We start from the raw sequence: 25,494 nt of genomic DNA, 5'->3' as shown, positions 1-25,494 counted from the left end.
GCCCAAAATCCATGGTTCCATGGGTCAGACTGAGGCCCAAGTGGTCCTTATGGATGAATGATGGAGACCCCACCAAGCTGAGAACTTGGAGGAATGATCTCCCATGGTTATGGCCAGGCCCATTTTTCGCCTTTCTGAATGGCAACAGCATATTTCAGCAGAGGTCCTCAGTAGAGCCACATGCAGGAGATACATGCATTTGTCCACTCGTCACTCACTTAGTCATTTGTTCACTTATATATCCACTCTCTCACTCATGCCTTTGGTCCTTTGATTACTCATCTGATTAATTCATCCATTCATCCAACATTGTGCAGAATGTTGAATGGGTTTAGAGATGCTTCAGGCACAGGTTTTTTACCTGAGAGCTCCCAGATTGGGGCGAGAAAGGTAAGAGCCATCAACACAAATAATCATACAGCAGCTTAGCAAGTAGTAAATGTCATGAGAAATATACAGACACATCAGCCAAGGGATAGAGAGAGAGATTTCTCCCAACTAAGAAAGGGAGCGATCAGAGGTGGCTTCCTGGAGGAAGTGTAATCAGCACCAGCTCCAGAATTTCTCCATGGGGACTGGGTGCAGATGGCAGCTTGTCAGGGAAGCTTGAAGCTTCATCCTCTATAGGGCACTTTACAAAAGACTGAAAAGTAGGCCGGGCATGGTGGCCTGTAATCCCAACACTTTGGAAGGCTGAGGCGGGCAGATCACTTGAGCTCAGGAGTTCAAGACCAGGCTAGGCAGTGTGGCAGAACCCCATCTCTAATACACAAAAAAATTAGACAGGTGTGGTGGCTTGCGCCTGTGGTCCTAGCTACTTGGGAGGCTGAGGTAGGAGGATCCTTTGAACCCGGGAGGTGGAGGTTGCGATGAGCCGAGATCGAGCCACTGCACTCTAGCCTAGGCAACAGAATGCGACCCCAACTCAAAACAAACAAACAAACAAATAAACTGAAAAGTACTCAGCTGCCCATACCAAAGAATGGGGTTATAATGGAGAGTGAAGAGGTGGTTAAATCTCCCCCAAGTCCCCTCTTGCTGCATCTGCTTTGTGTGTGGTCTAGAAGGAAAGTTTGCATGCTCTGGGTGGGCACAACTCCCTGATTTTCCACCCTTTCACTCATGAGGAGGGTGTGGCCAGTAGAGGTTCTTGGTGGGATCTTCTAAAGCTCAGGGCCAAGGATAGAGGCCCCCACCTGCCCATAGTAAGGGGTTTTACAGTCAACCAGGGAAGATAGGATGAGGCCCCAAGCTGAGGCAGGAGGAGCCCCTATGAAGGAGGAAACAGAAATGGCAGATAACAGAATGCATAGGACTTATAGGACTTGGAGACAGGGTGGACGTAGCTGCTGATCTGAGCTGCATGTGTGCATTTGAGCCTCAGCCTGGTTCCCTGAAACCTTGCCAGGTGGGTGGGTGAGGTGGGTGCAGCCACCTGCACCCCTAGTGAAAAGCCACCCAAATGACTGTACTGCTCGGTCTGTCCTCTGCCCTCCTCCGCCTACTCTTCCCAACTCCCAGCCCAAGGTGCCTGGCTGGGCCGTGTGCAGGGCGTCTGGCCCCAGGGAGAGGTGGGGTGAGCTGCAGACTACACCCACATGGCTATAAATGGGGAGCCTCTGGCTGCTGATCACTCAGCCTCCCTTCCCCAGCCGTGACAGCACTGGAACCTTTCGGACACCTGGACCATGGACCCCAGGGAATGTGTCTGCATGTCTGGTGAGTAAGGAAGCCCTCCCTGGGGTCTGGGAACCTTGGACCAGCTTCCTACAGGGAGTCTGCAGGTCCCCGATGAAAACTTATCTTCCCTCTAATTAGGAGCCACCAATGGGGTTCGTCCTGGGAGCTGACAGGTGGACTGGCCACCTGTGAGGCAGCTCCTACTCTCTGTTGGCTCCCAGCCTGATTTTCTAGAATTGATATCCTGGCTCAGGGAATGGCTGACAGGGGACCTGCAAACTTTGGTCCTTCTAGCATTGGCCCCTAAGGGCACCCACCAGAGTGAGGAGAACGCTGGTCCAGAACCTGGCAACCTGGTTTGGGTCCATCACTGCCATCCCCTCCCTGGTGCTTATTCTTTCTGGTCCTCACTTTCCTCATCTGTAGACTGAGATTCCTTATTCCCAGCCAACCACATCCCAGAGCTGCTATGAAAGTGCTAAAACCATTAAGCACCTGCAGATGTCAGGGGAGTTGTGGACTCCCCTAACTTATGTGGACTCTTGAGTCACTGAAGCTGCTTAATTCCACAGGAGCATGTTGGTCAGAAGGAGAGAAATCGGGGTTCAAAGCCATCCTGGGCTTTTACAATCATGGAAATAGTATAAAGAAGTCTCACAAGTCTGGGTGCTGTGGCTCACGACTGTAGTCCCAGCAATTTGAGGCTGAGGCAAGAGAATCACTTGAGACCAGGAGTTCAATACCAGCCTGGGCAACATAGTGAGACTCCATGTCTACAAATTCTTTTTTAAACTTACCTGGGTGTAGTAGTGTGCACCTTAGTCCCAGCTACTCAGGAGGCGCAGATGGAAGGATCGCTTGAGCCCAAGAATTCGAGGCTGCAGGGAACTAGGATTGCACCACTGCTCTCCAGCCTGGGTAATAGAGCAAGACCCAAGGAAGGAAGGAAGGAAGGAAGGAAGGAAGGAGGGAGGGAGGGAGGGAGGGAGGGAGGGAGAGAGGAAGAAAGGAGGGAGGGAGGGAGGGAGGGAGGGGGAGGGAGGGAGGGAGGGAGGGAGGGAGGGAGAGAGAGAGAGAGAAAGAGAGAAAGAGAGAAAGAAAGAAAGGAAGGAAAGAAGGAAGGAAGGAAGGAAGGAGGGAAGGAAGGAAGGAAGGAGGGAAGGAAATAAAGTCTTACAAGACTCCTTTGTCTTTTAACTGGACATCTCTGTACCAAAAACTTGCAAAAGAGGCAGAAGCTTCCAGCATTTTGAAACTGAAAATGAAAGATGGGATAATTTTTTTTTAAGTGTAGATAGTCATTATGGTATAAAACCAAGGTGGTGGCTCACATCTGTAATCCTGGCACTTTGGGAGGCCAAGGCAGGATGATCGCTTATACCCAAGGAATTTGAGACCAGCCTGGGCAATATACTAAGACCCTGTTTCTACAAAAATTTAAAAAATTAGCCAGGTGTGGTGATGTGTGCCTGTGGTTCCAGCTACTCAGGAAGCTGAGGCAGGGAGATCACTTGAGCCCAGGAGCTTGAGGCTGCAGTGAGCTGTGTTCCCACCATGGCACTCCAGCCTAGGTGACAGAGCAAGACCCTGTCAAAAGAAAGGAAGAAAGAAAGAAGGAAAAAGGAAAGAAAGAAGGAAAGAGAAAGGGGGAGAGAGAGAGCGAGAGAAAGAGAGAAAGAAAAAAGAAAGGGAGGGAGGAAGAAAGAGAGGAAGGAAAGAGGGAGGGAGGAAGGAAGGAACGATGAAAAGAAAGAAAAAGAAAGGGAAGAGGAAGCGAGGAGAGGGGAGGGAAAGGGAAAGGAAAGGAAAAAACAAAACAAAGTGTGGCTCTGTGGCTCTTGTTTTGAGTTCACTGATGTTCCTTCACCTTTCTTAAACCATTCATGGTTTTCATCTTGACTTGTGAAGGTGACGAGGGTGTAAAAGGGTTTTTTGTTTGTTTGTTTGTTTGTTTGTTTGTTTTAAGACAGAGTCTCACTCCATCACCCAGGTTGGAGTGCAGTGGCACGATTTCGGCTCACTGCAACCTCCATCTCCCAAGTTCAAGAGATTCTCGTGTCTCAGCCTCCCTAGTAGCTGAGATTACAGGTGTGTGCCACCACACATGGCTAATTTTTTTTTTTTCCTTTTAGAGATGGGGTTTCTCCATGTTGGCCAAGCTGGTCTAAAACTCCTGGCCTCATGTGATTCACCTCCCTTGGCCTCCCAAAGTGCTGAGATTGCAGACGTGAGCCAGTATGCCTAGCCAAGAGAGGGTGAAAGGCTTTGATAGTTCTCAGAGGAACCTTGGGCTTGGAAACATTGGCTTCGTCTGTTGGTTCTCATTATACTTAAGAATTATTTGAGTTGCTTTTCAAAAATATGGACTCCATTTCCCCACCAAGACTTATGAATCAGAACATCTCAAGGGTTGGTCCCAGGAATCTGCATTTTTACAATTATCCCAGGCATGATTGATGCAGCCATGTCAGTTCCCATCCATGGCCTATGACTGTGGACTATTGCATGGTTCTTGACACTGGGGTGATGCTCAGCAGCCTTGTCACCCTCTCGTCCAGCCAGTCCCTAAGGACAGCCCAGAAGCCTTGCCACTGTGACAATCGGCATCATGCCTTGTTTCCCACTCCATCTCCATCCTCACGTTCGTGGTGGCTGTCCTCTCTTCCAGGAGGAATCTGCATGTGTGGAGACAACTGCAAATGCACAACCTGCAACTGTAAAACATGTCGGAAGAGTGAGTATGGTGACTGGGGGCACCATGGGCTGGGAGTTAGAAAAGTCTCATCCAGGCCAGGCATGGTGGCTCACGTCTGTAATCCCAGCACTTTGGGAGGCCGAGGTGGGTGCATCACCTGAAGTCAGGAGTTTGAGACCAGCCTGGCCAACATGGTGAAACCCAATCTCTACTAAAAATACAGTAATTAGCTGAGCATGGTGGTGGGTGTCTGTAATTCCAGCTACTTGGGAGGCTGAGGCAGGAGAATTGCTTGAACCCAGGAGGCAAAGATTGCAGTGAGTGGAGATCACGCCATTGCACTCCAGCCTTGGTGACAAGAGTGAAAATCAGTCAAAAAAGAAAGGAAGGAAGGGAGGGAGGGAGGGAGGGAGGGAAAGAAGGAAGGAAGGAAGGAAGGAAGGAAGGAAGGAAGGAAGGAAGGAAGGAAGGAAGGAAGGAAGGAAGGAAGGAAGGAAAAAGAAAAGAAAGAAAGGTCCAATCCCCATTCTCAATCTTCCAGCCACGGTGGATTGGGGCTTGCGGGGAGGGAGTCTAGATGCCTTTTACCCATTTGGGAGATATCTGAAACGAGAACCGTGTAGAGACCTATGGCAGAGCTCTCCATGGCTGCAGCCTACCCAGGGATGAGGCCATCCATAGCGTTTGGAGCAGGAAAAAGACTGAGGGGATGGCCGGGCGCAGTGGCTCAAGCCTGTAATCCCAGCACTTTGGGAGGCCGAGGCGGGTGGATCACGAGGTCAGGAGATCGAGACTATCCTGGCTAACATGGTGAAACCCCGTCTCTACTAAAAATACAAAAAACTAGCCGGGCGTGGTGGCGGGCGCCTGTAGTCTCAGCTACTTGGGAGGCTGAGGCGGGAGAATGGCGTGAACCCGGGAGGCGGAGCTTGCAGTGAGCCGAGATCACGCCACTGCACTCCAGCCTGGGAGACACAGCGAGACTCCATCTCAAAAAAAAAAAAAAAAAAAAAAAAAAAAAGACTGAGGGGAGGTTCTGTTCTGCCGAGTGGTAACAGGGATAGAGCACTGGCCTGGCGTCATGAGCCCTAGGTTCTAGTGTTGCCTTTGCCACTGTCTCATGACCTTGGCAAACCTCCTTTCTGTGGGCTTCTGATGGACTCTAGATGGCCCCTGGGATCCCTTCCAGTTCTAACATCCCTCAACTTTCTGTCCCAGGATTTTTGCTAATGTGGATTGAAACCTCATGCACACACCCCTCTTTTCCTACTTCCTCTAAGTGGTGGGAGGGGCAGTGGTGAGATGGGAGTGTTGACCCATAGCAGATCTGCGCATCTCCTGACTCTTTCAGGCTGCTGTCCCTGCTGCCCGCCAGGCTGTGCCAAGTGTGCCAGGGGCTGCATCTGCAAAGGAGGCTCAGACAAGTGCAGCTGCTGCCCATGAAACCCATCCATCGTGCCCACCTCTTCCCAGGAGAGAAACCTAGGAAGTGTCTGTACAGTGCATGAATCGAGAAGGTGGAATAATTGTACAATAGGTTGTGCTTTTTATATATTTGCCCAAATGTGGTGTTGGTCACATTCATGTAAAGTACTTGGGGCAATAAAGTTTTCACTCTCTTGGTTGTCTGGTGGCTCAGAGCATTGTTTTACCCTAACCCAGCAGGACCAAAAGGGCTGCTTCTGTTGCAGATCCTGTAACCGCCACCCACCTGTACCTGTGACAGATGGTTGCCTACTGCAAGCTCCTGCGACTCTGCCTGGGGACTTTCTCCTCCTGCACAAGCTTGCTTGACCCATGCACAGGACAGGCCAGGAGTATTGAGGAGCTAAAGTCCCTGGGAATAGCCCTTCGCTAATGACAAGTGTAGGGCGGTGGGTAAATATCCCAGCATCTTTACCCCTCAAAAGGAACAACTCTGAGACTCATTCTATGCTGTCTCCCAGAAGTCTCTAGAAGCACTGAGCTTCAAAAGCTCACAGAAGTAACCTGCTCATTAATGTAATCTACAGTGGCCTCCTTCCTTGCCTCACCTCCCCAGTTCCCCACCATTGCTTTCTGGGATCTCCACCCAAAGAAACTACTTGATAGGGTCTGCTTTGTGGGTAACCTAATCTTGGCCAGGCTCTCCTGCCATAGCCCAGAATGACTCATTGTGCAAACATAGCTGTTTAATGGGTTTGAGCACTGAATCACTCATGAATGAAGGCTGTGTGTATCTAAAGGAAATCTCCAAGGTCAAGACATTGAGGGCATTAGCTGCCCTGGTTTGGTTATTTGGACCAGTCTTTAGGACTGGATGACCTGGAAGGCATGAACCAGGAAGAAGACGCTGGTGGAGGTGCAGCAACAACATCCTAAGCAGAACTCCTAGGAGACGACTTTTTGGCTAAACAGCTGAGAAAGCTGAAGTCCCTGGAGGCTGGCATTGGAGACTGGGGGTGATCCTCAACTCTCACCCACACCACCATCCTCAACAGAGCTGAAGACAAACCCAAGCTCTGAGATGATTTTCATTCATGTCATCAAGGGCCTGAACTAGGGCCCATCAGAGACTAGAGCGGCCTCCTCCTCCACCAGCCTCTGTCAAGCAATCGTCAGATGCAGGAGTGGGTGAGCATAGAGCCTTTGCCAAGGTCACAGAGCAGCCCCAGGGTGGGCTGGGCTCAGCTGGCAGGATTTACTGCGTGCTTCCTAGAACTGATCACTTTCATAATCCACACTATCATTATCCCTGTTTGGAACTTAGCCGGGGCCTCCCTAGGAAGGTTTTCACCCTCTGTCCATGAGTTGTGCCTTAGATGCAGAATCATAGTGCAATGGAAACAGCTTGGCCCTGGGAGTCAGACACTCTACCCCTCCCTGGCGACATGACCTTGACCAAGTCATTTACCCTGTTGAGGCTCAGTTTCCTCATCTGTGAAATGCATCTCCTTCACAGATTTGTAGACAGAAACTGTAGCATAGAATCTGTGCACAGAGCAGGTGCTCCATTAACAGGGATTTTAGCAGAACTACAGCCTATCCTAGACTTCTGTTGCTTGATCTCTGAAAAGGCCCCTGCCAAGTCATTCTCTGTCATCGCAGAGCTCTTAAGCACCTTGAGAAGGACACAATGCAAGGGATTATACCTTCCAGGGGAAAGAACAGTCCCTTGTGCCTCCAGCAAGCAGGTTGGCCACTCACCCTGCAACCTCAGCCTCAATACCCACTGAGATGCCAACTCATCTCATCCAAATGCCTTTAGAGTAGGTACTTCTGCAGGATCTCACTTACTCCCATCACATCCTTGAAAGGGAGATTCAGCCTTCAGATTCTCATATTAATAATAATAATATCAACAACTAATATTTATTGAGCATTTAATATGTGTTCAACACCTAATAAGTGCCAAGCATTGTCCTAAGCAGTTTATAAACATCATTTCATGGACTTTGCACTATCAGGACCACTTCAGAGCCAGACAACCAGGGCTCTGCACTGGGCCCTCTACTTTAGAGGACCTGGTCTTCCTCTTCCCCACAGGAGAGGAGTCCGAGGGTCCCAGGAGATCAGTCCAACTAGAACTCATGCTCATTCCTCCCATAAGTCCCCCATCTAGCACTGTCTAGACAATACTTTGAGTACCTGGGACCCCAAAGGCTAGTTCTAGGGTCTGCGTAGTCCCCCTCTCCCACCTGTCTATGCTTCCTGAAGGTGCACCATGCCATCAGTCTGTACACTCCTGGGCCAGAAGGATGGCCAAGGGCAGAGGTATTCAGAGATGGGAGGATGTGTGAACACAGATTGGACACATGAGTTTTTATGTTTACATAGAGTGGAGAAGTCAGGGTGGAAAGAGCAAGGGGTGAACTGCACGTAGGCCTCCATTCTTGATTTTGCCCTAGGCTCTGCAAGTGTTAGGGGCAGGCCTGCACTAACAACACTGGAAGAGAATCCTGTTAGATAATAGGATCCTCTTAGATCCCCCACTTTGCAGAGGAAGATGCTGAGGCTCCAGGAACGTCAATGGCTGAAAGTCACAAGACTTCCAAGGGGCAGAACTGGGAACTGAGCTCAGGTCTGCCTGACCCAGAGGCCATGCTCTTGTCTATGTGATATGGATGAGGCAGAAAGGAGGCTGCAGGCAATGCTGCCCCAGATCCAGGCACGAAGACTCTTTGCCTGGGGCCTTGTACTTTAGACAGCACATACACCACAAGCACACACGTGTGTTAAAGCAGCGGCCCCCGACCTTTTTGGCACCAGGGACAAGTTTCGGTGGAAGACAACTTTTCCACGGACAGTGGGGCAGGGCGAGATGATTTGGGGATGAAACTGTAGTTACATTCTGATAAGGAGCACACAACCTAGATTCCTCCCATGTATAGTTCACAATAAGGTTCTCATTCCAATGGAATTCCAACGCCACCTCTGATCTGACAGGAGGCAGAGCTCAGGTGGTCACATTCACTTGCCCCACGGCCTGGTTCCCAACAGGTCACCGACCAGTACTGCAGCCCTGGGGTTGGGGAAGCCCCTATTAAAGAATACTTGGGGACCCTGTCACTCAGGATCTTGTATTTGCCATTACAGTGTGGTCAAGTAATCCTAAACATCTTCTCTAGTGACTAACACTGTTCAGGCCCTGGGAAACACTTCTCCATCTCTTGCCCTATGTCCTCAAAACAAAGAATGACTATATTTGAATACCAGGATGGTTTTATAGATTGTCCCAATGCTGATGTCAGAGATAGACACTGTCTTCAAAGTACAGGGAGGATTTAAGTGTAGAAATTAGAAAAAAGACAAATTAATAAACTCATCAAATCCTCCTCAAAAAGCATGAATGCAACCGACTCTCATGTCACACATCATTTCCCATGAGAGTGACTTGTCCATTTCCTCGCTTTTTTTGTTTTCCAATTTGTGTTTCCAGAATATTTATGATTTTATGCTAATTGCAGAAGCTGCACAAGGCAACTGAGGAATGTTTTGTAATATTAAGCAATTCATATTATTCACATAAATTCATATTACTCTTAAATTGGTGTAGATAGAGCTATAGCTATAGATAAATATACAGATATACATACTATGGACTGAATGTCTGTGTGCCCCCAAAATTCGTATGTTGAAGCCTAAATCCCCAGTGTGATGGTATTTGGAGGAGGGGCTTTTAGGAGGTGATTAGGTTGTAGAGTCGAGTCCTCATGAATAGAATCAGTGACCTTATAAGAAGAGATGAGCTGGGCCCAGTGGCTCATGCCTATAATCTCAGCACTTTGGGAGGCCAAGGCAGGCAGATTGCTTGAGCCCAGGAGTTCGGGACCAGCCTGGGCAACATGGGAAAACCCCATCTCTAAAAAAAAATACAAAAATTAGCCAGGCATAGTGGCACACACCTGTAGTCTCAGCTACTCAGGAGGCTGGGGTGGAAGGATTGCTTAAGCCCAGGAGGCAGAGGAGGAGGTTGCAGTGAGCTGTGTTTTTGCCACTGCACTCCAGGCTGGGCAACAGAGTGAGACCTTGTCTCAAAAAAAAAAAAAAAAAAAAAAAAAAAAAAGAGGCACGAAATGATCTCTCTGTCTCTCTTCTCACTGTATGTGAGGATACAACCAGAAAAAGGCCACGTGTAAACAAGAGAGTGGACTCTCACCAGACACCAGATATGTCTGCGCCTCGATCTTGGATTTCCCAACCTCCAGAACTATGAGAAATAAATTTCTGTTGCTTAAGCCACCTAGTCTATAGCATTCTGCTATAGCAGCCTGAATTGACTAAGACATACATAAATATGTAAGATATACCTTTCTATATGTAGACAGAATTTTTAAATATTTCAACTGGATGAACATCAAGTTCTATAACAATGAATCATTTTATTTTAATAAAAATATTTAATAAAATTTCATTAAATCCTTAAGAAATTAAATAGGCCGGACATGGTAGCTCAAGCCTGTAATCCCAGCAGTTTGGGAGGCCAAGGTGGGCAGATCACCTGAGGTCAGGAGTTCAAGACCAGCCTGGCCAACATGGTGAAACCCCATCTCTACTAATAATATAAAAATTAGCAGGCCGGGCGCGGTGGCTCAAGCCTGTAATCCCAGCACTTTGGGAGGCCAAGGCGGGCGGATCACGAGGTCAGGAGATCGAGACCATCCTGGCTAACACGGTGAAACCCCGTCTCTACTAAAAAAAAATACAAAAAACTAGCCGGGCGCAGTGGCGGGTGCCTGTAGTCCCAGCTACTCGGGAGGCTGAGGCAGGAGAATGGCATGAACCCGGGAGGCGGAGCTTGCAGTGAGCTGAGATCCGGCCACTGCACTCCAGCCTGGGCGGCAGAGCGAGACTCCGTCTCAAAAAAAAAAAAAAAAAAAAAAAAAAAAAAAAAAAATTAGCTGGGCATAGTGGTGCATGCCTGTAATCCCAGCACTTTGGGAGGCCAAGGTTGGCTCGTCACTTGAGATCAGGAGCTCAAGACCAGCCTGGCCAACATGGTGAAACCCCGTCTCTACAAAAATACAAAGCTTAGCTGGGCATGGTGACATGTGCCTGTAATCCCAGCTACTCAGGAGGCTGAGGCAGGAGAATTGCTTGAACCTGGAAGGCAGAGGTTGCAGTGAGCTGAGATCTCACCATTGCACTCCAGTCAGGGCGACGAGAGTGAAGCTCTGTCTCAAAAAAAAAAGGAAGAAAGAAGAAAGGAAGAAAGGAAGAAAAGAAAGAGAGAGAGAGAAAAAGAAAGAAAGAAAGAAAAAGAAAAAAGAAAGAAAGAAAGAAAGAAAGAAAGAAAGAAAGAAAGAAAGAAAGAAAAAAAAAAGAAAAGAAAGAGAAAGAAAGAAAGAAATTAAATAATACAGGACATTGAAGCTGGATGGAGAAATGTAGATGATCTTGGCGGCTTAAGAATTCTTAAGCACATGCGTCTCTGGGATGACCACTTCTGGCTGCCTCATAACAGTAGAAAAATAAACCCCTATTTAGGGTTTCAGCCACTGTTCAGCTAAAAGCAATCTGATGTATTGTATAACCATGAATAAGTCTTCCATGCTCTGTCTGTTAAGTTGTTATGAAATTTGGAATAAAATAAAATTTGAAATAAAATGTCAAATAAAATTTTAAAGCCAGATGTGGTGGCTCACACCTGTAATCTCAGCACTTTGGGAGGCTAAGGCAAGAGGATCACTTGAGCCCAGGAGTTTGAGGCTGCAGTGAGCTATGATCATGCCACTGCACTCCAGCCTGACAGAGCAAGAGTCTGTCTCTAAAAAATAATAATAAACAAATAAATCAATCATTTTTACAATATTATGATTATGTGAGTACTGTTTACTGGAGAGTCAAGGATAAATGGATCCACAAAGAAGAATACGTAATTCCGTATCAATAAACGTGGGCCACTTAGAGAAAGAAGTTAAGCTCTTTTAGAATTTGTCTAGCAGATTTTCCACTTCTCACCAGAAAACCCATACAAAAATAGAAATAAAAGAAAGAAGAATATTCCCTTCTGAGACTTGCTCAGAATCAGGTCACATTTTAGTTTGCTTACAATTTGGACTATTATTTCCTTACAGGACTTTTTTGTTTTTCCTGACATTTCAACTGTCTTTTTTCCCCCTTGTAGTATAGGCACATGGGCAGATATGTCTTTTTTACTCTATCATTAAGATCATTCCTTTTTTTTTTTTTGGAGACAGAATCTCGCTCTCTCGCCCAGGCTGGAGTGCAGTGGCGCTGTTTCGGCTCACTGCAAGCTCCGCCTCCTGGGTTCACGACATTCTCCTGCCTCAGCCTTCCGAGTAGCTGGGACTGCAGGCGCCCGCCACCACGCCCGGCTAATTTTTTTGTATTTTTAGTAGAGACGGATTTCACCGTGTTAGCCAGGATGAGTCTCGATCTCCTGACCTAGTGATTCGCCCGCCTTGGCCTCCCAGAGTGCTGGGATTACAGGCGTGAGCCACCGCACCCGGCCAAGATCATTCCATTTTTAATCAGCCATTTGTTGAGTGATCTAATATTCACTGACTTGTTTCCAGATCTGCTATACAACTGTCATTCTGGGATATATTTTCATTGCTCTCCTAGTTTAGAACCATTGCTTCTTGGATTTTTCTGTCATTCTCTATCTTGGATTCCTTTTCATTTTGCTAGAGTACATCCTCAAGCAATTTTTTACCAAAAGGATGAATTGGGAGAAACTTCAGCGTCCCAAATGTCAGAAAGTATCTTTATTTTTCTCTCATGCCTAACTGACAGTTTGATTGGATATCAAAGTTAAGTTCTGTTTTGTTTTGATACGGAGTCTCGCCCTGTCGCCCAGGCTGGAGTGCAGTGGTGTGATCTCGGCTCACTGCAACCTCTGCCTCCCAGGTTCAAGCGATTCTCGTACCTCAGCCTCCTGAGTAGCTGGGACTACAGGCACACACCACCACACCCAGCTAATTTTTGTATTTTTAGTAGAGACGGGGTTTCACCATGTTGACCAGGCTGGTCTCGAATTCCTGACCTCAGTTGATCCACCTGCCTCCACCTCCTAAAGTGCTGGGATTATAGGCACGAGCCGCCGTGCCCAGTTTAAGTTCAATACCATTTTCTCTTAGCACTTTTGAAGGCATTGTTCTATTGTCTTCTGAGAGTCAGTGTTGCTGTTGTGAACACCAACATTACCTGCCTTTTATCTCTCACTGGAAGCTTTTGGGTGTTTAACTTATCCTTGGCACTCTAGGATATGTAGTGTGGGTCCAAATTTGAATTTTCTTTTTTTCATTCAACATGCTCTGTGTTTGCTAGGCCATTTCATTCTGAAGAATAACTTTTTTTTCCCCTAAAGTCTTGGAAAATTATTTCTTTAATAATTTTCACCCCTCCATTCCATTTTCTCCTCTAAAACTCCTATCAGTGGTTACTGGTTTTCCTGGATCAATCCTCTATGTCTCAAAATATTTTCCTTTAGTATGCATCTATTTCTGTCTTAATGTGTATGGGTCTCTTTCTCTCTCTTTCACCCTTTTAAGTGAGACATTAGAAAGTACTTTTTGTAGTACTTTCACTGATGTTTAAAAATTTTGTCAACCATACTTAAATATATAAGACCCTCTTCTTCTTTGAATGTCTCTTCATGATAATATTCTGTTTTTATTTTATGAGTGGAGGTTTTATTTTTCTTTCTTTTTTTTTTTTTTGAGACAGAGTTTTGCTCTTGTTGCCCAGGCTGGAGTGCAATGGCGCGATCTCGGCTCACTGCAACCTCTGCCTCCCAGATTCAAGTGATTCTCCTGCCCCAGCCTCCTGAGCAGCTGGGACTACAGGCATGTGCCACCACACCGGGCAAATTTTGCATTTTTTTTTTTTTTTTTTTTTTTTTTTTAGAGACGGGGTTTCTCCATGTTGGTCAGGTTAGTCTCGAACTCCCGACCTCAGGTGATCCGCCCGCCTCTGCCTCCCAAAGTGCTGGGATTACAAGCCTGAGCCACCGCGCCCAGCCTGGAGTCATTTCTTAAATCACTCCGATGAGTTAAAGGGTTTTAATTTCTTATTGTTTTCTCTTTTTTTTTTTGGAGGTCTAAACAAATATTTATTGAATTCCTATTATAAGCCAGATTTTATACTCTGACCTAGGGATAATATATGGTTAAGTTTTCCTTGAATTATTTCTGCTTCTTTGAGCTGAAAGAAGGCTCTGTGGGTGAGTGGAGCTTGCTGACTGGCAAGCTTGGTTTTAGCATGCCCAGGTGGGGAGATGGTAGCCAAGTTTGGCCACCCCTTAGGGTCAAAACATGAAGGGCCATCTTCTATGGGGTCGACCCTCCTCTGGAAGCCCTGACTCCTCCTAGGCTGGTTACTCAATTTCTTCAGAGAAAATCTTGCAGTCTCAGCCTGGGGGAAAATGGTGGGGCTGCCCAAAATAGTGGTATGGGGACGTCAGTGTGACAAACACATGTCAGTTCTACAGCCAGACCTTCCATTAGCTGCCATCTTGGTTTTTACTCCTCCTTCCTCTTCTGCTCTCTCGGCCTCACCTCACCCCACCAAACCAAAACAAAGCACACCAAAATCTCCTACAGACTTCCTCACTTCTTGATTTGCACTGTGGCTTTCTTTACTCTCATTTACCCATAAATGTGATTTAACTCATTCCAGTATTCCAGAAATGGTAAAATCTCTGATCTCTTGATGTACTGTCCCAGCCACCTCCCCCAACACAGCTCTTTAATTGGTTTTTCTTTTCCCCTCTTTATCCTTCTTTACTTTCTTTCAGTGTGTGTTCAGGAGGAGGAGAGGAACATCCATGTGCTCAGCCTTCCATCTTGAGCCAAAAATCTGAGCCAGGCTTTTTATTGGTATGATTTTGAATCTTTATGATAACTGCAGTATAGAGATTATTGTCCATTCCACAGGGGAGGAAAATTGAGACTCAAGGAAGTGAGAGACCTCGTCCCAAGCTCAAGCAGAACCAGCTGGTGGAGAAGCTTTAAGGTCATGAGGGAAGGTGAGCTGGAGGGGAAGAAAGGTCGCAGGGATAAGTGAGCAGAGTGGCTATGTGTGGCCCTGAGGGATAACACTTGAGCATTGAGAGGAAACACCAAGGAAACAGATTTTAGGTCAAGAAAAATAAGAACTCTCTCATGGTAGAGCAGCCTAGAGCAGGAAAGTGCTGTGTCAGGAGGCTGACACGTCATGGCTTGTGTTCCTGTACTGCCTAAGGGACAATGGCAACCTCAGAGAGGCTGTGACCCACTCTGCACCTGCTCAGGCCATACCTGGACTGGGGTGGAGGCCAGAGGAGGGTGTGGTGAGAAGGCAGGAGGAGCCCAGATCACAGGACAGGAAGGCAAGGTCCTCATGTGGGCTGTAGGGGGCGCTCCAGGCCTAGAGACAGGGGCAGCAGGAATCATCTGTTTTGAGGGCAGATGTTCTCACTTCACTCTGGCTGCTGTTGGGGACCAAGACAGCCTAGAAAAGTCGTGGGACCTTCAGACATGGCTGCTGGGAGGACAAATCAGGACAAGCTCTCCAAGGGCTCAACAGGCCATAACAACGTGCAAATCACCCAGATTCACAAGGCGTGGGCTTTTAAAATAATTTGGCAATATATGATGAGTACATCAAAGAACCATAAAAACAGTCTTCCTGCTTGACCCCGTCGTTTTACTTCTAGAAACCTATTCTAAGGAGTTCACTATAAATTCAGAAAAGAAAGAAAAAGAAAGCTGGGCATGGTGGCTCACACCGCAATCCAGCACTTCGGGAGGCCAAGGCAGGTGGATCGTTTGAGCCCAGGGAGTTTGAGACCAGCCTGGGCAACAGAGTGAAGCCTCATCTCTACAAAAAATACAAAAATTGACCAGGCATGGTGGCTCATGCCTGCGATCCCAGCACTTTGGGAGGCCGAGGTGGGAGGATCGCTTGAGCCCAGGAGTTCAAGATCAGCCTGCGCAACATAACAAGACCCCATCTCAGCTGTCAAAATATTTATTTTAAAAACATTTTTAATACAAAAATTAGCTGGGTGTGGTGCCACACACCTGAAATCCCAGCTACTTGCAAGGATCAGGCAGGTAGATCACCTGAGCCTAGGAAGTCAGGGCCGCAGTGAATGTTTGCACCACTGCACTCCAGCCTAGGCGACAAAGTGAGACCCTGTCTGAAAAAAAAAGAAAGACAACCTTACTCACAAAAAGATTCATTGCAATACTATTTACATTTGTGAAAAACTGGAAACAACCTAAAGTCCAAGTCTACGAAAATGTTCAAGTAAGCTAAGACTATTAAAAATACAAAACAGACCAGGTGCTATGGCTCATGCCTGTAATCCCAGCACTTTCAGAGGCCGAGGCAGGCAGATCAGTTAAGGTCAGGAGTTTGAGATCCACCTGGCCAACACAGTGAAACCCCTGTCTCTACTAAAAATTACAAAAAAAAAAAAAAGTAGCCAGGAGCAGTGGTGCATGCCTGCTACTTGGGGATGCTGAGGTGGGAGAATCACTTGAACCCTGGGACAGAGGTTGCAGTGAGCCGAGATCATGCCACTGCACTCCAATCTGAGTGACAGAGTGAGACCTTGTCTCAAAAAAAAAAAAAAAAGCAAAAACACAGAAAGTGGTTATAGCAAAACCTAAACAGATAATAGGCCATAAATTAGTTATGCAGTGGTTTTTCAAAAAGAAGCCACGTAGAATACAAAATACTGAAATGAAATATACTAAAATGTCAACAGGGATTGTGTTCAGATCACAGTAAAAGATAATTTTTACTTTTTCTTTTTTCTGTGTTTTAGAATTTCCCAAAATTTTCTGAAGTAGCATGCTTTAAAATAAATAAATACATTCTGAAAAGGAAAAAAAGTAGCATGTATCCTTTGAGCCAGAAATTTTACTTTAAGAAATGTTGTATGGAAAGGAAAAAAAGAATCATGAATATACACATACAAATGCTCCCAAGATGTTTATCGTGGCATGAATTATAATAGTGAAGATTTGGAAACAATCAAAATGTCTCAAAGTAGGGTACTGGGTAAGTCAATTATGGAATGAATCTATTAAAATAAAATTGTAGAAGTGAAATTCATGTCATGGATGTTCACAATCTACTGTTAAGCAAGGAAGAAAGTCATTTATAAATCAGCGTGTACTGTGGGCTTCTAATTTTATATTTAAGTTATATATGTACTTTTCATATTTTTCCAGAATTTTCTACAATCAACAGAGAAGGAAGAGGAGTTGGGGAGAAGAGCTAGACCCAGGTGTAGGCTCAGGTGTTTTTAAAATCTGAGGCACAGATGACATGAATTATCAAATTTAATTTTGAAGACAAGGAAAGGGAAGAATATTTGGAATTGAAAACATCTTGGAAAAGTTGGGCCATTTGATGACAAGAGATAGAGGCTAAATGGAGGATTCCCCCTTCTCTGTACCTGCCTTACTGTCCACCTTCCCTTGCAAATTACTTCCCCAAGTGTCCTCCTTTGATCTGACATATTTGAGCCCCCAAACACCTTTGTCAACAAGGCAGGGGCACCCCATGACACTCTGCATTTGATAGAGGCCAAATGTGCAAGTTGGCAATAAGGCTGGGATTGTGAAGCAGGTTTTCTGATTTCCCCGGCTCTTTTCCTCACATGTTTGAGCTGCTAAAAATCAAGACAGGTTTGTTACCTGCCTTGATAAAGTGGAGCAGGATATCTCAAATTTGCCAATATTGACATTTGGGGCCAGATGAGCCTTGGTTTTGGGGGGTTATCCTGTGCATTTTAGGATGTTTGGCAGTATCCCTGGCTTCTACCCACTAGAACCAGTAGTGCCACTGCCCCCCAACCCCACCACTATCAAAAATGTTTCTAGACATTGCCAAATGACCCCTGGGGGCAAAACCACCCGCAGCTGAGAACCACTGAGATCAACAAGGAGTGAGAGGGATCTTTGATGCCCCAAGGTCATTCCTGGGAGAAGGCAATGCTGCCTGTTCCTGCACCTGGGAAGCTAATAACTAGGAAGGGAGAGAGGGGAGACTAGTTTATGCAAAATGGCGTGGGTGCTACCAATCTACTATGCAGACTCCTAGCAGCATTTTTATTCTTTCCTTCTCTTTTCTTCTTTTATTTCCCCTTTCCTTTCCTTTCCTTTCCTTTCCTTTCCTTTCCTTTCCTTTCCTTTCCTTTCCTTTCCTTTCCTTTCCTTTCCTTTCCTTTCCTTTCTTTCCTTTCTTTCTTTCTTTTCTTTCTTTCTTTCTTTCTTTCTTTCTTTCTTTCTTTCTTTCTTTCTTTCTTTCTCTTTCTTTTTTTCCCTCCCTCCTTTGCTCCCTTCTTTCCTTCCTCCTTCCTTCCTTCCTTCTTTCTTTCTTTCTTTTTTTTTTTTTTTTTTTTTTTTGAGACAGGGTCTCACTTTGTCACTCAGCTGGAGTGCAGTGGCATGATCTCAGCTCACTGCAGCCTCAACCTCCTGGGCTCAAGCGATCCTCCCGCCTCAGTCCCCCAAATGCCTGGGACCACAGGCACGTGCCACCACACCCAGCTAATTTTTTGTATTTTTTGTAGAGACGGGGTTTCACCATGTTGCCCAGGCTGGTCTCAAACTCCTGAGTTCAAATGATCTGCCCGCCTTGGCTTCCCCAAGTACTAGGATTACAGCACTTAATAAAAGATCAACACATGGGTCAGGTGTGTGAGACACCGCACCTGACCCATGTGTTGATCTTTTATTAAACAGCTTCCTCCTCACCCAGGCTGTGGGTTCGTGAAGAAGGACATTGTCTTACTCATCTTTGTATCTGGCGTTCCTAACACAAGGTCTGGATTAAGGCTGTGCTCAATAGATATTTGTGGTCTGAAATGAAATTCACCACCATGTTACTCTTTTAAGCCAAGCAGGATGATGGGGGCTACAGGGTAACTTCATGCCTCCGTATTTAACTCAGCCTGACTCTTCATGACTCAACCTTCAAGGTGTCCCACAAAAAGAATTAGCCCAAAGTCAGACTCACTCAATTCTCACATTCATTCATTCAACATTCAAAGGACATTTCAGGTACACAGGGAAATTTGCTAAGCACAGGAGTGGGCAGTGGGAGTGGAAGGAATCATCCCTCCTGGCCCCCAACTTCAGGGACCTCAGAGTCTGTCTTGGAGATGTCAGAATATCTTGTCTCCTCTCCTATAGGGAGAATATATCTCGACAAGACCCCACAGAAGTGCCAAGGAGGGGAGCTTACAGCTGGCTGCAGGCAGGAGTGAAGGCTTCCCTGGAGGAGGTGGCATTTGAGCAGGGCCTAAAAGGATACATAGTTTTTTTGTTTTGTTGTTTTGAGACAGGCTGGAGTACAGTGGAAAGGTCTCAGCTCACTGCAACCTCTGCCTCCCAGGTTCAAGTGACTCTCCTGCCTCAGCCTCCTGAGTAGCTGGGATTACAGGCATGTGCCACCACACCCAGCCAATTTTTGTATTTTTAGTAGAGACGGGGTTTCACCATGTTGGCCAGGTTGGTCTCAAACTCCTGACCTCAGGTGATCCACCCACCTTGGCCTCCCAAAGTTCTGGGATTACAGGTGTGAGCCAATGAGCCCGGCCTGAAATTTCTTTTAAAAGGAAATCTCATATCACTACTGTGGAAGAGATGCTGAATCATTTGCCATAAACAGGAGGTAACCATGGAGACAAATACAGAGAACATAAAGCCAAGTTATTGGCCGGGCGCGGTGGCTCAAGCCTGTAATCCCAGCACTTTGGGAGGCTGAGACGGGTGGATCACGAGGTCAGGAGATCGAGACCATCCTGGCTAACACCGTGAAACCCCGTCTCTACTAAAAATACAAAAAAACTAGCCGGGCGAGGTGGGCGGGCGCCTGTAGTCCCAGCTACTCCAGAGGCTGAGGCAGGAGAATGGTGTAAACCCGGGAGGCGGAGCTTGCAGTGAGCTGAGATCCAGCCACTGTACTCCAGCCCGGGCTACAGAGCAAGACTCCGTCTCAAAAAAAAAAAAAAAAAAAAAAAAAGCCAAGTTATTAAATGTCTAGCTAGGTACTGTGGTATGGTGGGGCTCCCCTGTTCTTTCCTGATTCCTCACCCCTTTCTCTGTTAAAAAGGGGAGCTGGGGTTGGGCACGGTGACTCACACCTGTAATCCCAGCATGAGAGGTTGAGGCAGGAGGATCACTTGAGCCCAGGAGTTCCAGATCATCCTGGGCAACATGGTGAAGCCCTGACTCTACCAAAATGAACAACCAAACAAAAATAACAAAATACCCCAAAAACCACATACACACAAATTAGCCGGGCATGGTGGTGTGTACCTGTGGTTCCAGCTACTTAGGAGGCTGAGGTGGGAGGATCACTTGAGCCAGGGAAGTCAAGGATGCAGTGAGCCATGATTGTACCACTGCACTCCAGCCTGGGTGGCAGAGCAAGACCCTGTCTCAAGGAAAAAGAAGGGAGGGAGGGAGGGAAAGAGAAAGAGAGAGAAGGAGAAGCTGGGCACTGAGAGAGAGAAGAAAAGCTGGCGCTGAGAGAGAGAAGAAAAGCTGGGCGCTGAGAGAGAGAAGAAAAGCTGGGCGCTGAGAGAGAGAAGAAAAGCTGGGCACTGAGAGAGAGAAGGGGAGGCACTGAAGGCATCTTAGCTCCAAGCTGAGTCTCCTTGGAGCAACCAGGAAGATTCATTAAGAACTGAAAAGAGAATACTTTTTAATGTGATTCAAGGTTATTTCATACACTCATCTCACTTTGGGAAGCTAGACCAGTGGAATCAGGCTTGGAGTCAAGAGACATGGTTCAGGTTCTGGCTTCATTATAACTTTGCTGTGTGACTTTGGACAAAATTATGCTGTCTCTGAGTTTCCTCATCTGCTGAAATAAGCAGATGGTACTCACGGGATGAGTTTTCAGAAAGAATCTCAGGATTTCTACTCAGACCCTGGTGTAAGTGGGGCAAGGATGTCACAGGTGAGCGATAGCTATCTGGGCCAGGGGTGTAGGGGTAAAGGAATTTACCAAGACAGTTGTAGATAAAGAAAGGCCGATTTATTTATTTTATTTTTTATTTTTTTTTTTGAGACGGAGTCTCGCTCTGTCGCCCAGGCTGGAGTGCAGTGGCCGGATCTCAGCTCACTGCAAGCTCCGCCTCCCGGGTTCACGCCATTCTCCGGCCTCAGCCTCCCGAGTAGCTGGGACTACAGGCGCTGCCACCTTGCCCGGCTATTTTTTGTATTTCTTAGTAGAGACGGGGTTTCACCGTGTTAGCCAGGATGGTCTCGATCTCCTGACCTCGTGATCCGCCCATCTCGGCCTCCCAAAGTGCTGGGATTACAGGCTTGAGCCACCGCGCCCGGCCCAGATTTATTTTTTAAAAGTATGAAAATACATTGCTGGGGAGCAACTGGCAAAACCAGCAGAAGAGGAGCTGACTGCAAGGAAACAAAGGCTTTCTGAGGATTTTATAGAATGGAACTTGGGCTGATAGGGAGCAGCAGGGAGCTTAACTTATGTTCTTTCCTCAGCGGGGGTGTTTGATAAATTGAGGCGTTTAATGGTAAGTGGGAAGTCTGCAAGTTATGTACGTGATCTGCACGGGCCAAGGTAGACCTAGAGCTTATTTGCTTTCTCTCTTTGCTCTCTCTGGTCCCACCGGTCTGACTCCTTTTCCCTAATTAGGATTCCATAAAGGATAGGACAGGGGAGGAGGGGCATTTTGCCAACTTGAGGGTAAGATCTCCGGGCATCAATGATCCAGTGACAATTGGGAAGTCGACATCACAAAAGACCTAAAAGAATGTAGGTCCCCAGAAGCTAGTTCCTGTGGCTCACAGTAACTGCACCAGGCTGAGAGATTTGGCCTCCTCCGGATAAGTGCTGGGAGGAGGTTGTTGTGGGCTGGAACTTGGTCCAGGCCAGGATCTGCTTGGAATGGAGAATCTACCTTCACGGAGAGGTCTAAAGTCAGTGTTTCATTTTGTTTTGTTCTGTTTTTCTTGTTTTTGTTTTTTTGAGATGGAGTCTCACTCTGTCACCCAGGCTGGAGTGCAGTGATCCAATCTCAGCTCACTGCAATGCCTCCCAGGTTCAAGTGATTCTTCTGCCTCAGCCTCCCGAGTCACTGCGATTACAGATGCCTGCCACCATGCCCGGCTAATTTTGGTATTTTTAGTAGAGGCGAGGTTTCACCATGTTGGGCAGGCTGGTCTCAAACTCCTGACCTCAAGTGATCCACCCGCTTTGGCCTCCCAAATGCTGGGATTACAGGCGTGAACCACCACGCCTGGCCTAAAGTCAGTGTTTTGATGTCCTCTTGTGTGGGAAACCATGTACACTATCACACGCCAGGCTGTGGGCTGAGTCAGAACTGGTGCAGGTCATGTAGGGCCTGAATGGGGCATTTCCAGAGGTTGAGGACCTGCCTTGTAGGTAGAGAGAGGAGGCAGGATGACTTTCTTTGTTGCAGATGAAGATTCCGCAATTCTGTAAAGTTTGATTGGGGTATCAAAGCATTATCAACTATCCAGGGGCCTGGTGGGTAGCATGCCTAATAACTAGAATTCATAGTGGATTGAATTAAAGACATCAGGGCAGGCTGAAGAGTAATGCACTTAGATTTAAGTCCAGGGTCTGCCTCCACGACAAGCCACTGAATCTCTCTGAGCCTCGATTTCCTTCCCTACAAAACGGAGTTAACAATGCCTACCATAAGGATAACTGGAAGGAGTCCATGAGATAATATGTGAAGGAGTCAGTGAGATAACATGAGATTAGCTCCCCACAGTGCTCTATATGGTACCAGGTACATGGTAAACTCCCAGCAAGTGGAAGACATTGTCCATAGTAGCCATTAGCAGTCATCTTGTCAACCCCTGTGAAAAGAGGGGCACAAATTGAGGAGAGGCTTCCTTGCGTTCACCACACCACTTACTAGACAAGCTGAAACTAGAAACCACAGAACTTCTAGACCCCTGCCCTTTCTCTCGCTTCAGCTGCCCTGTGCACAAAATTGTTCATTCAACATTCATTCTACTAACACATCCAGATTTCTCCAAGAAATGACTTTATTTGTAGATTTGCATATTTGCAAACTCTTTTTGTATACTGTATGCCCAGGCTCCTAAAATCCTAGCCAGTTGTTCAGTCCCAGGATAGTAAATTGGGAAACTCTTTGAGAGCGATGCAACAGTCTTAATCCTGCACTGGACCAATTTCAGCAGGGTGTGGGTTTTGCTGGGGTCTTGCTTTTTTTCTGAGATCATCTGGGGATTTTCCATCCCTTAGTGTGACCTTGAGTGATCTCCACCCCTCAGCCTACTGGTCTTGCCTCTTGGCCCCAGTCAAATTGAAAACGTAAAAGTTTCTGTGAACTCCCTTCTCCCAGAAGCTCTAGGATTGGGTACAAGGTCTGGATTGAGGACTGATGTCTGTGACTCAGGTGGCCCATGCTGGCATCTGCAGTACTGTACCAATTACAGGCCACAGGTGACTATGTTTCTGGAAGCACAGAGCTGAGGCCAACCATGAGACTGGGTGTCAAGCAGGAGCTTTAGGAACCCAGGCTCCCTGCAGAGCCCTCACCTGACCTCTTCATTTGTAAATGGTGAGAACCAATGTGGTGAGGACCCTGCTGTAAGTCTTTTCCCAATGCCATCCCATTTAAGTCCCTGACAAATCTATTAAGCAGGAACTATTATTACTATTACTATTATTTTCATTTTACCGTTGAGCAACTCAAGGCACAGAAATGTTAAGTTGACCTAGTTAGTAACCTGCTATGGTGTTTGTTTGTTTGCTGTAGAGAAAGAAGGGGTCTTGCCATGTTGCCCTGGCTTGCCTTGAACTCCTGGGCTCAAATGATCTTCCTACCTCAGCCTTCCAAGTAGCTGGGACTACAGGTGCACACCACCATGCCCGGCTGCCATATTACTATTAAGTGGCAGAGTCACACTGTAAACTCAACTAGCATGACCTCAGGCTCATTCATTCGTTCGTTCATCAGGTAAATGTGTCTTGAATGTCTATCACATACCAGGCACTGTTATAGGCACTCCAGAGACACCAGTGAACAAAAACAATGATTCTTGCTCTTTCTTGCTTAAATTCTAGCAGAATAGAGACAACATATAATCATTACAAATAAATAAATTATTTAGTTTGCTTGTGAACGTTAAATGCTATGGAAAAAGGGAAGATAGAGCAAGGTAAAGGAGATGAGAAGTCCTGGGGCGTCGAAGCATGCAATTTTACATAGCGTGATCATGACTGGCTTCACAGAGAAAGCAGATTTGAGCAAAGACTTAGAAGTAAAGAAAGAAAGCTGGGCGCAGTGGCTCACGCCTGTAATCCCAGCACTTTGGAAGGCCGAGTCAGGCAGATCATGAGGTCAGGAGATCGAGACCATCCTGGCTAACACGGTGAAACCCCATCTCTACTAAAAATACAAAAAATTAGCCTGGCGTGGTGGCGGGTGCCTGTAGTCCCAGCTACTTGGGAGGCTGAGGCAGGAGAATGGCGTGAACTCGGGAGGTGGAGCTTGCAGTGAGCCAAGATTGGCCACTGCATTCCAGCCTGGGCAACAGAGTGAGACTCCGTCTCAGAAGAAAAAAAAAAAGAAGAAGAAGTAAAGAAAGAAGGGAGTGACTTGCACGGTTATCTGGGGAAGGAGAATCACAGGCTACAGAAACATAGACAAGATAACTTCGAGTTTTTGTTTGTTTGTTTGTTTGTTTTTTGAGATGGCGTCTGGCTCAGTCGCCCAGGCTGGAGTGCAGTGGTGCTATCTTAGCTCACTGCAACCTCCGCCTCCTGGGTTCAAGCGATTCTCCTGCCTCAGCCTCCTAGTAGCTGGGATTACAGGCACCCACCACCATGCCCGGCTAATTTTTTTGAATTTTTAGTAGAGACGGGGTTTTACCATGTTGGCCAGCATGGTCTCAAACCCCTGACCTCAAATGATTCACCTGCCTCTGCCTCCCAAAGTGCTGGGATTACAGGTGTGAACCACCATGCCCGGCCACTTCGAGACGTAAGAATTAACAAGGGGTCAGAGAGGATAAAGGTAGGGGAGAAAGGGACCTCTTGGAATGATAGGCCTGCATGGCATGCTCCTCACAGAGGCTGAGAACTGAAGGCCACATGCAGGATGAGGGGTAGGGGGTATCAGAAAGATGCTGTGGTTTTCAGACCCCTCAATATCCTGGCCATCCTTGGGACAGGAAGGAGGTTGCTATGCCAGCTCTGAAACCTCAGTCCCAAAGAAATCTGCGAGGCCTGAGGGAGATTGCGGGGTAGGCAGCTTCGGGTGAATGTATCCCAAGCGTGAAGGTCCTAGATACAGAAACCCTGAGGTTCAGGGCCTAGAGCAAAGAAGTTAGAGGTCACAGTGCCCTTAGGCAAAATGAAAGCAAAGAAACAGATGACTGGCTGATGCTAGAGCTGGCGAACTCTGAGATCTGATATTCCAACTGTCCAGTGGCTAGAACCTACACTGTCCATGTGAGAGCCTACACTGGAATACAGCCTCCGACTCTCCATACAAGGCTCTATTTTGGACCTTGGTTAGCCTTGGTTGGCTTGGGTACCCCTCTCCTGTGGTAGCACAGCATGCAGCGCCTCTTGCCCTGCCCAGTGCGGGCTTTGCTTTAAAAATTCTCATCTCAGGATGAATTTCTTTACTG

The 25,494-nt window shown here is 46.9% G+C and overlaps 5 protein-coding genes and 1 non-coding gene across 23 annotated transcripts in view; all 6 read left to right on the top strand.

The window, feature by feature from the left end:
• Positions 1-25,494, top strand: part of LOC126943915 (metallothionein-1F) — a 110,393-nt gene that overhangs the window by 35,986 nt on the left and 48,913 nt on the right. The window lies entirely within an intron of this gene.
• LOC126943908 (metallothionein-1E) overlaps positions 1-25,494 on the top strand; it is a 339,166-nt gene that overhangs the window by 271,523 nt on the left and 42,149 nt on the right. The gene's annotated exons all lie outside the window — the stretch shown is intronic.
• LOC126943900 (metallothionein-2) overlaps positions 1-25,494 on the top strand; it is an 894,508-nt gene that overhangs the window by 844,340 nt on the left and 24,674 nt on the right. Inside the window, exon 1 of one of the 14 annotated variants that reach the window (XM_050773141.1) lies at positions 24,971-24,974. The exons of the other annotated variants lie outside the window; for them this stretch is intronic. The gene's annotated coding sequence lies outside the window, so the exon portion shown is untranslated. Of the gene's footprint in view, positions 1-24,970; positions 24,975-25,494 lie in introns of those variants that run through there. 14 annotated transcript variants of the gene reach the window in all.
• MT3 (metallothionein 3) overlaps positions 1-25,494 on the top strand; it is an 892,117-nt gene that overhangs the window by 863,085 nt on the left and 3,538 nt on the right. The window lies entirely within an intron of this gene.
• On the top strand, positions 1,579-5,843 carry MT4 (metallothionein 4). The gene is made up of 3 exons (XM_050773158.1): positions 1,579-1,719; positions 4,349-4,414; positions 5,727-5,843. The coding sequence occupies exons 1-3, from the start codon at positions 1,689-1,691 to the stop codon at positions 5,816-5,818; spliced, it is 189 nt and encodes a 62-aa protein (XP_050629115.1). The 5' UTR covers positions 1,579-1,688; the 3' UTR covers positions 5,819-5,843.
• LOC126945120 (U7 small nuclear RNA) lies at positions 11,766-11,827 on the top strand. Its single transcript, XR_007722299.1, has one exon. It is a non-coding gene; the product is annotated as a U7 small nuclear RNA (small nuclear RNA).

Source organism: Macaca thibetana, chromosome 20 (assembly GCF_024542745.1).
Source record: "Macaca thibetana thibetana isolate TM-01 chromosome 20, ASM2454274v1, whole genome shotgun sequence".
Lineage (NCBI taxonomy): Eukaryota > Metazoa > Chordata > Mammalia > Primates > Cercopithecidae > Macaca > Macaca thibetana.
This window is presented reverse-complemented; position numbering and strand designations above follow the sequence as displayed.

What these genes read in the sequence shown, in the direction of transcription:
- MT4 (XM_050773158.1), top strand. Translation starts at nt 1,689, where the DNA reads ATGGACCCCAGGGAATGTGTCTGCATGTCTG. An exon ending in GGAATGTGTCTGCATGTCTG is followed by an intron (nt 1,720 to 4,348) that starts GTGAGTAAGGAA and finishes CCTCTCTTCCAG; the next exon opens with GAGGAATCTGCATGTGTGGA. An exon ending in CTGTAAAACATGTCGGAAGA is followed by an intron (nt 4,415 to 5,726) that starts GTGAGTATGGTG and finishes TGACTCTTTCAG; the next exon opens with GCTGCTGTCCCTGCTGCCCG.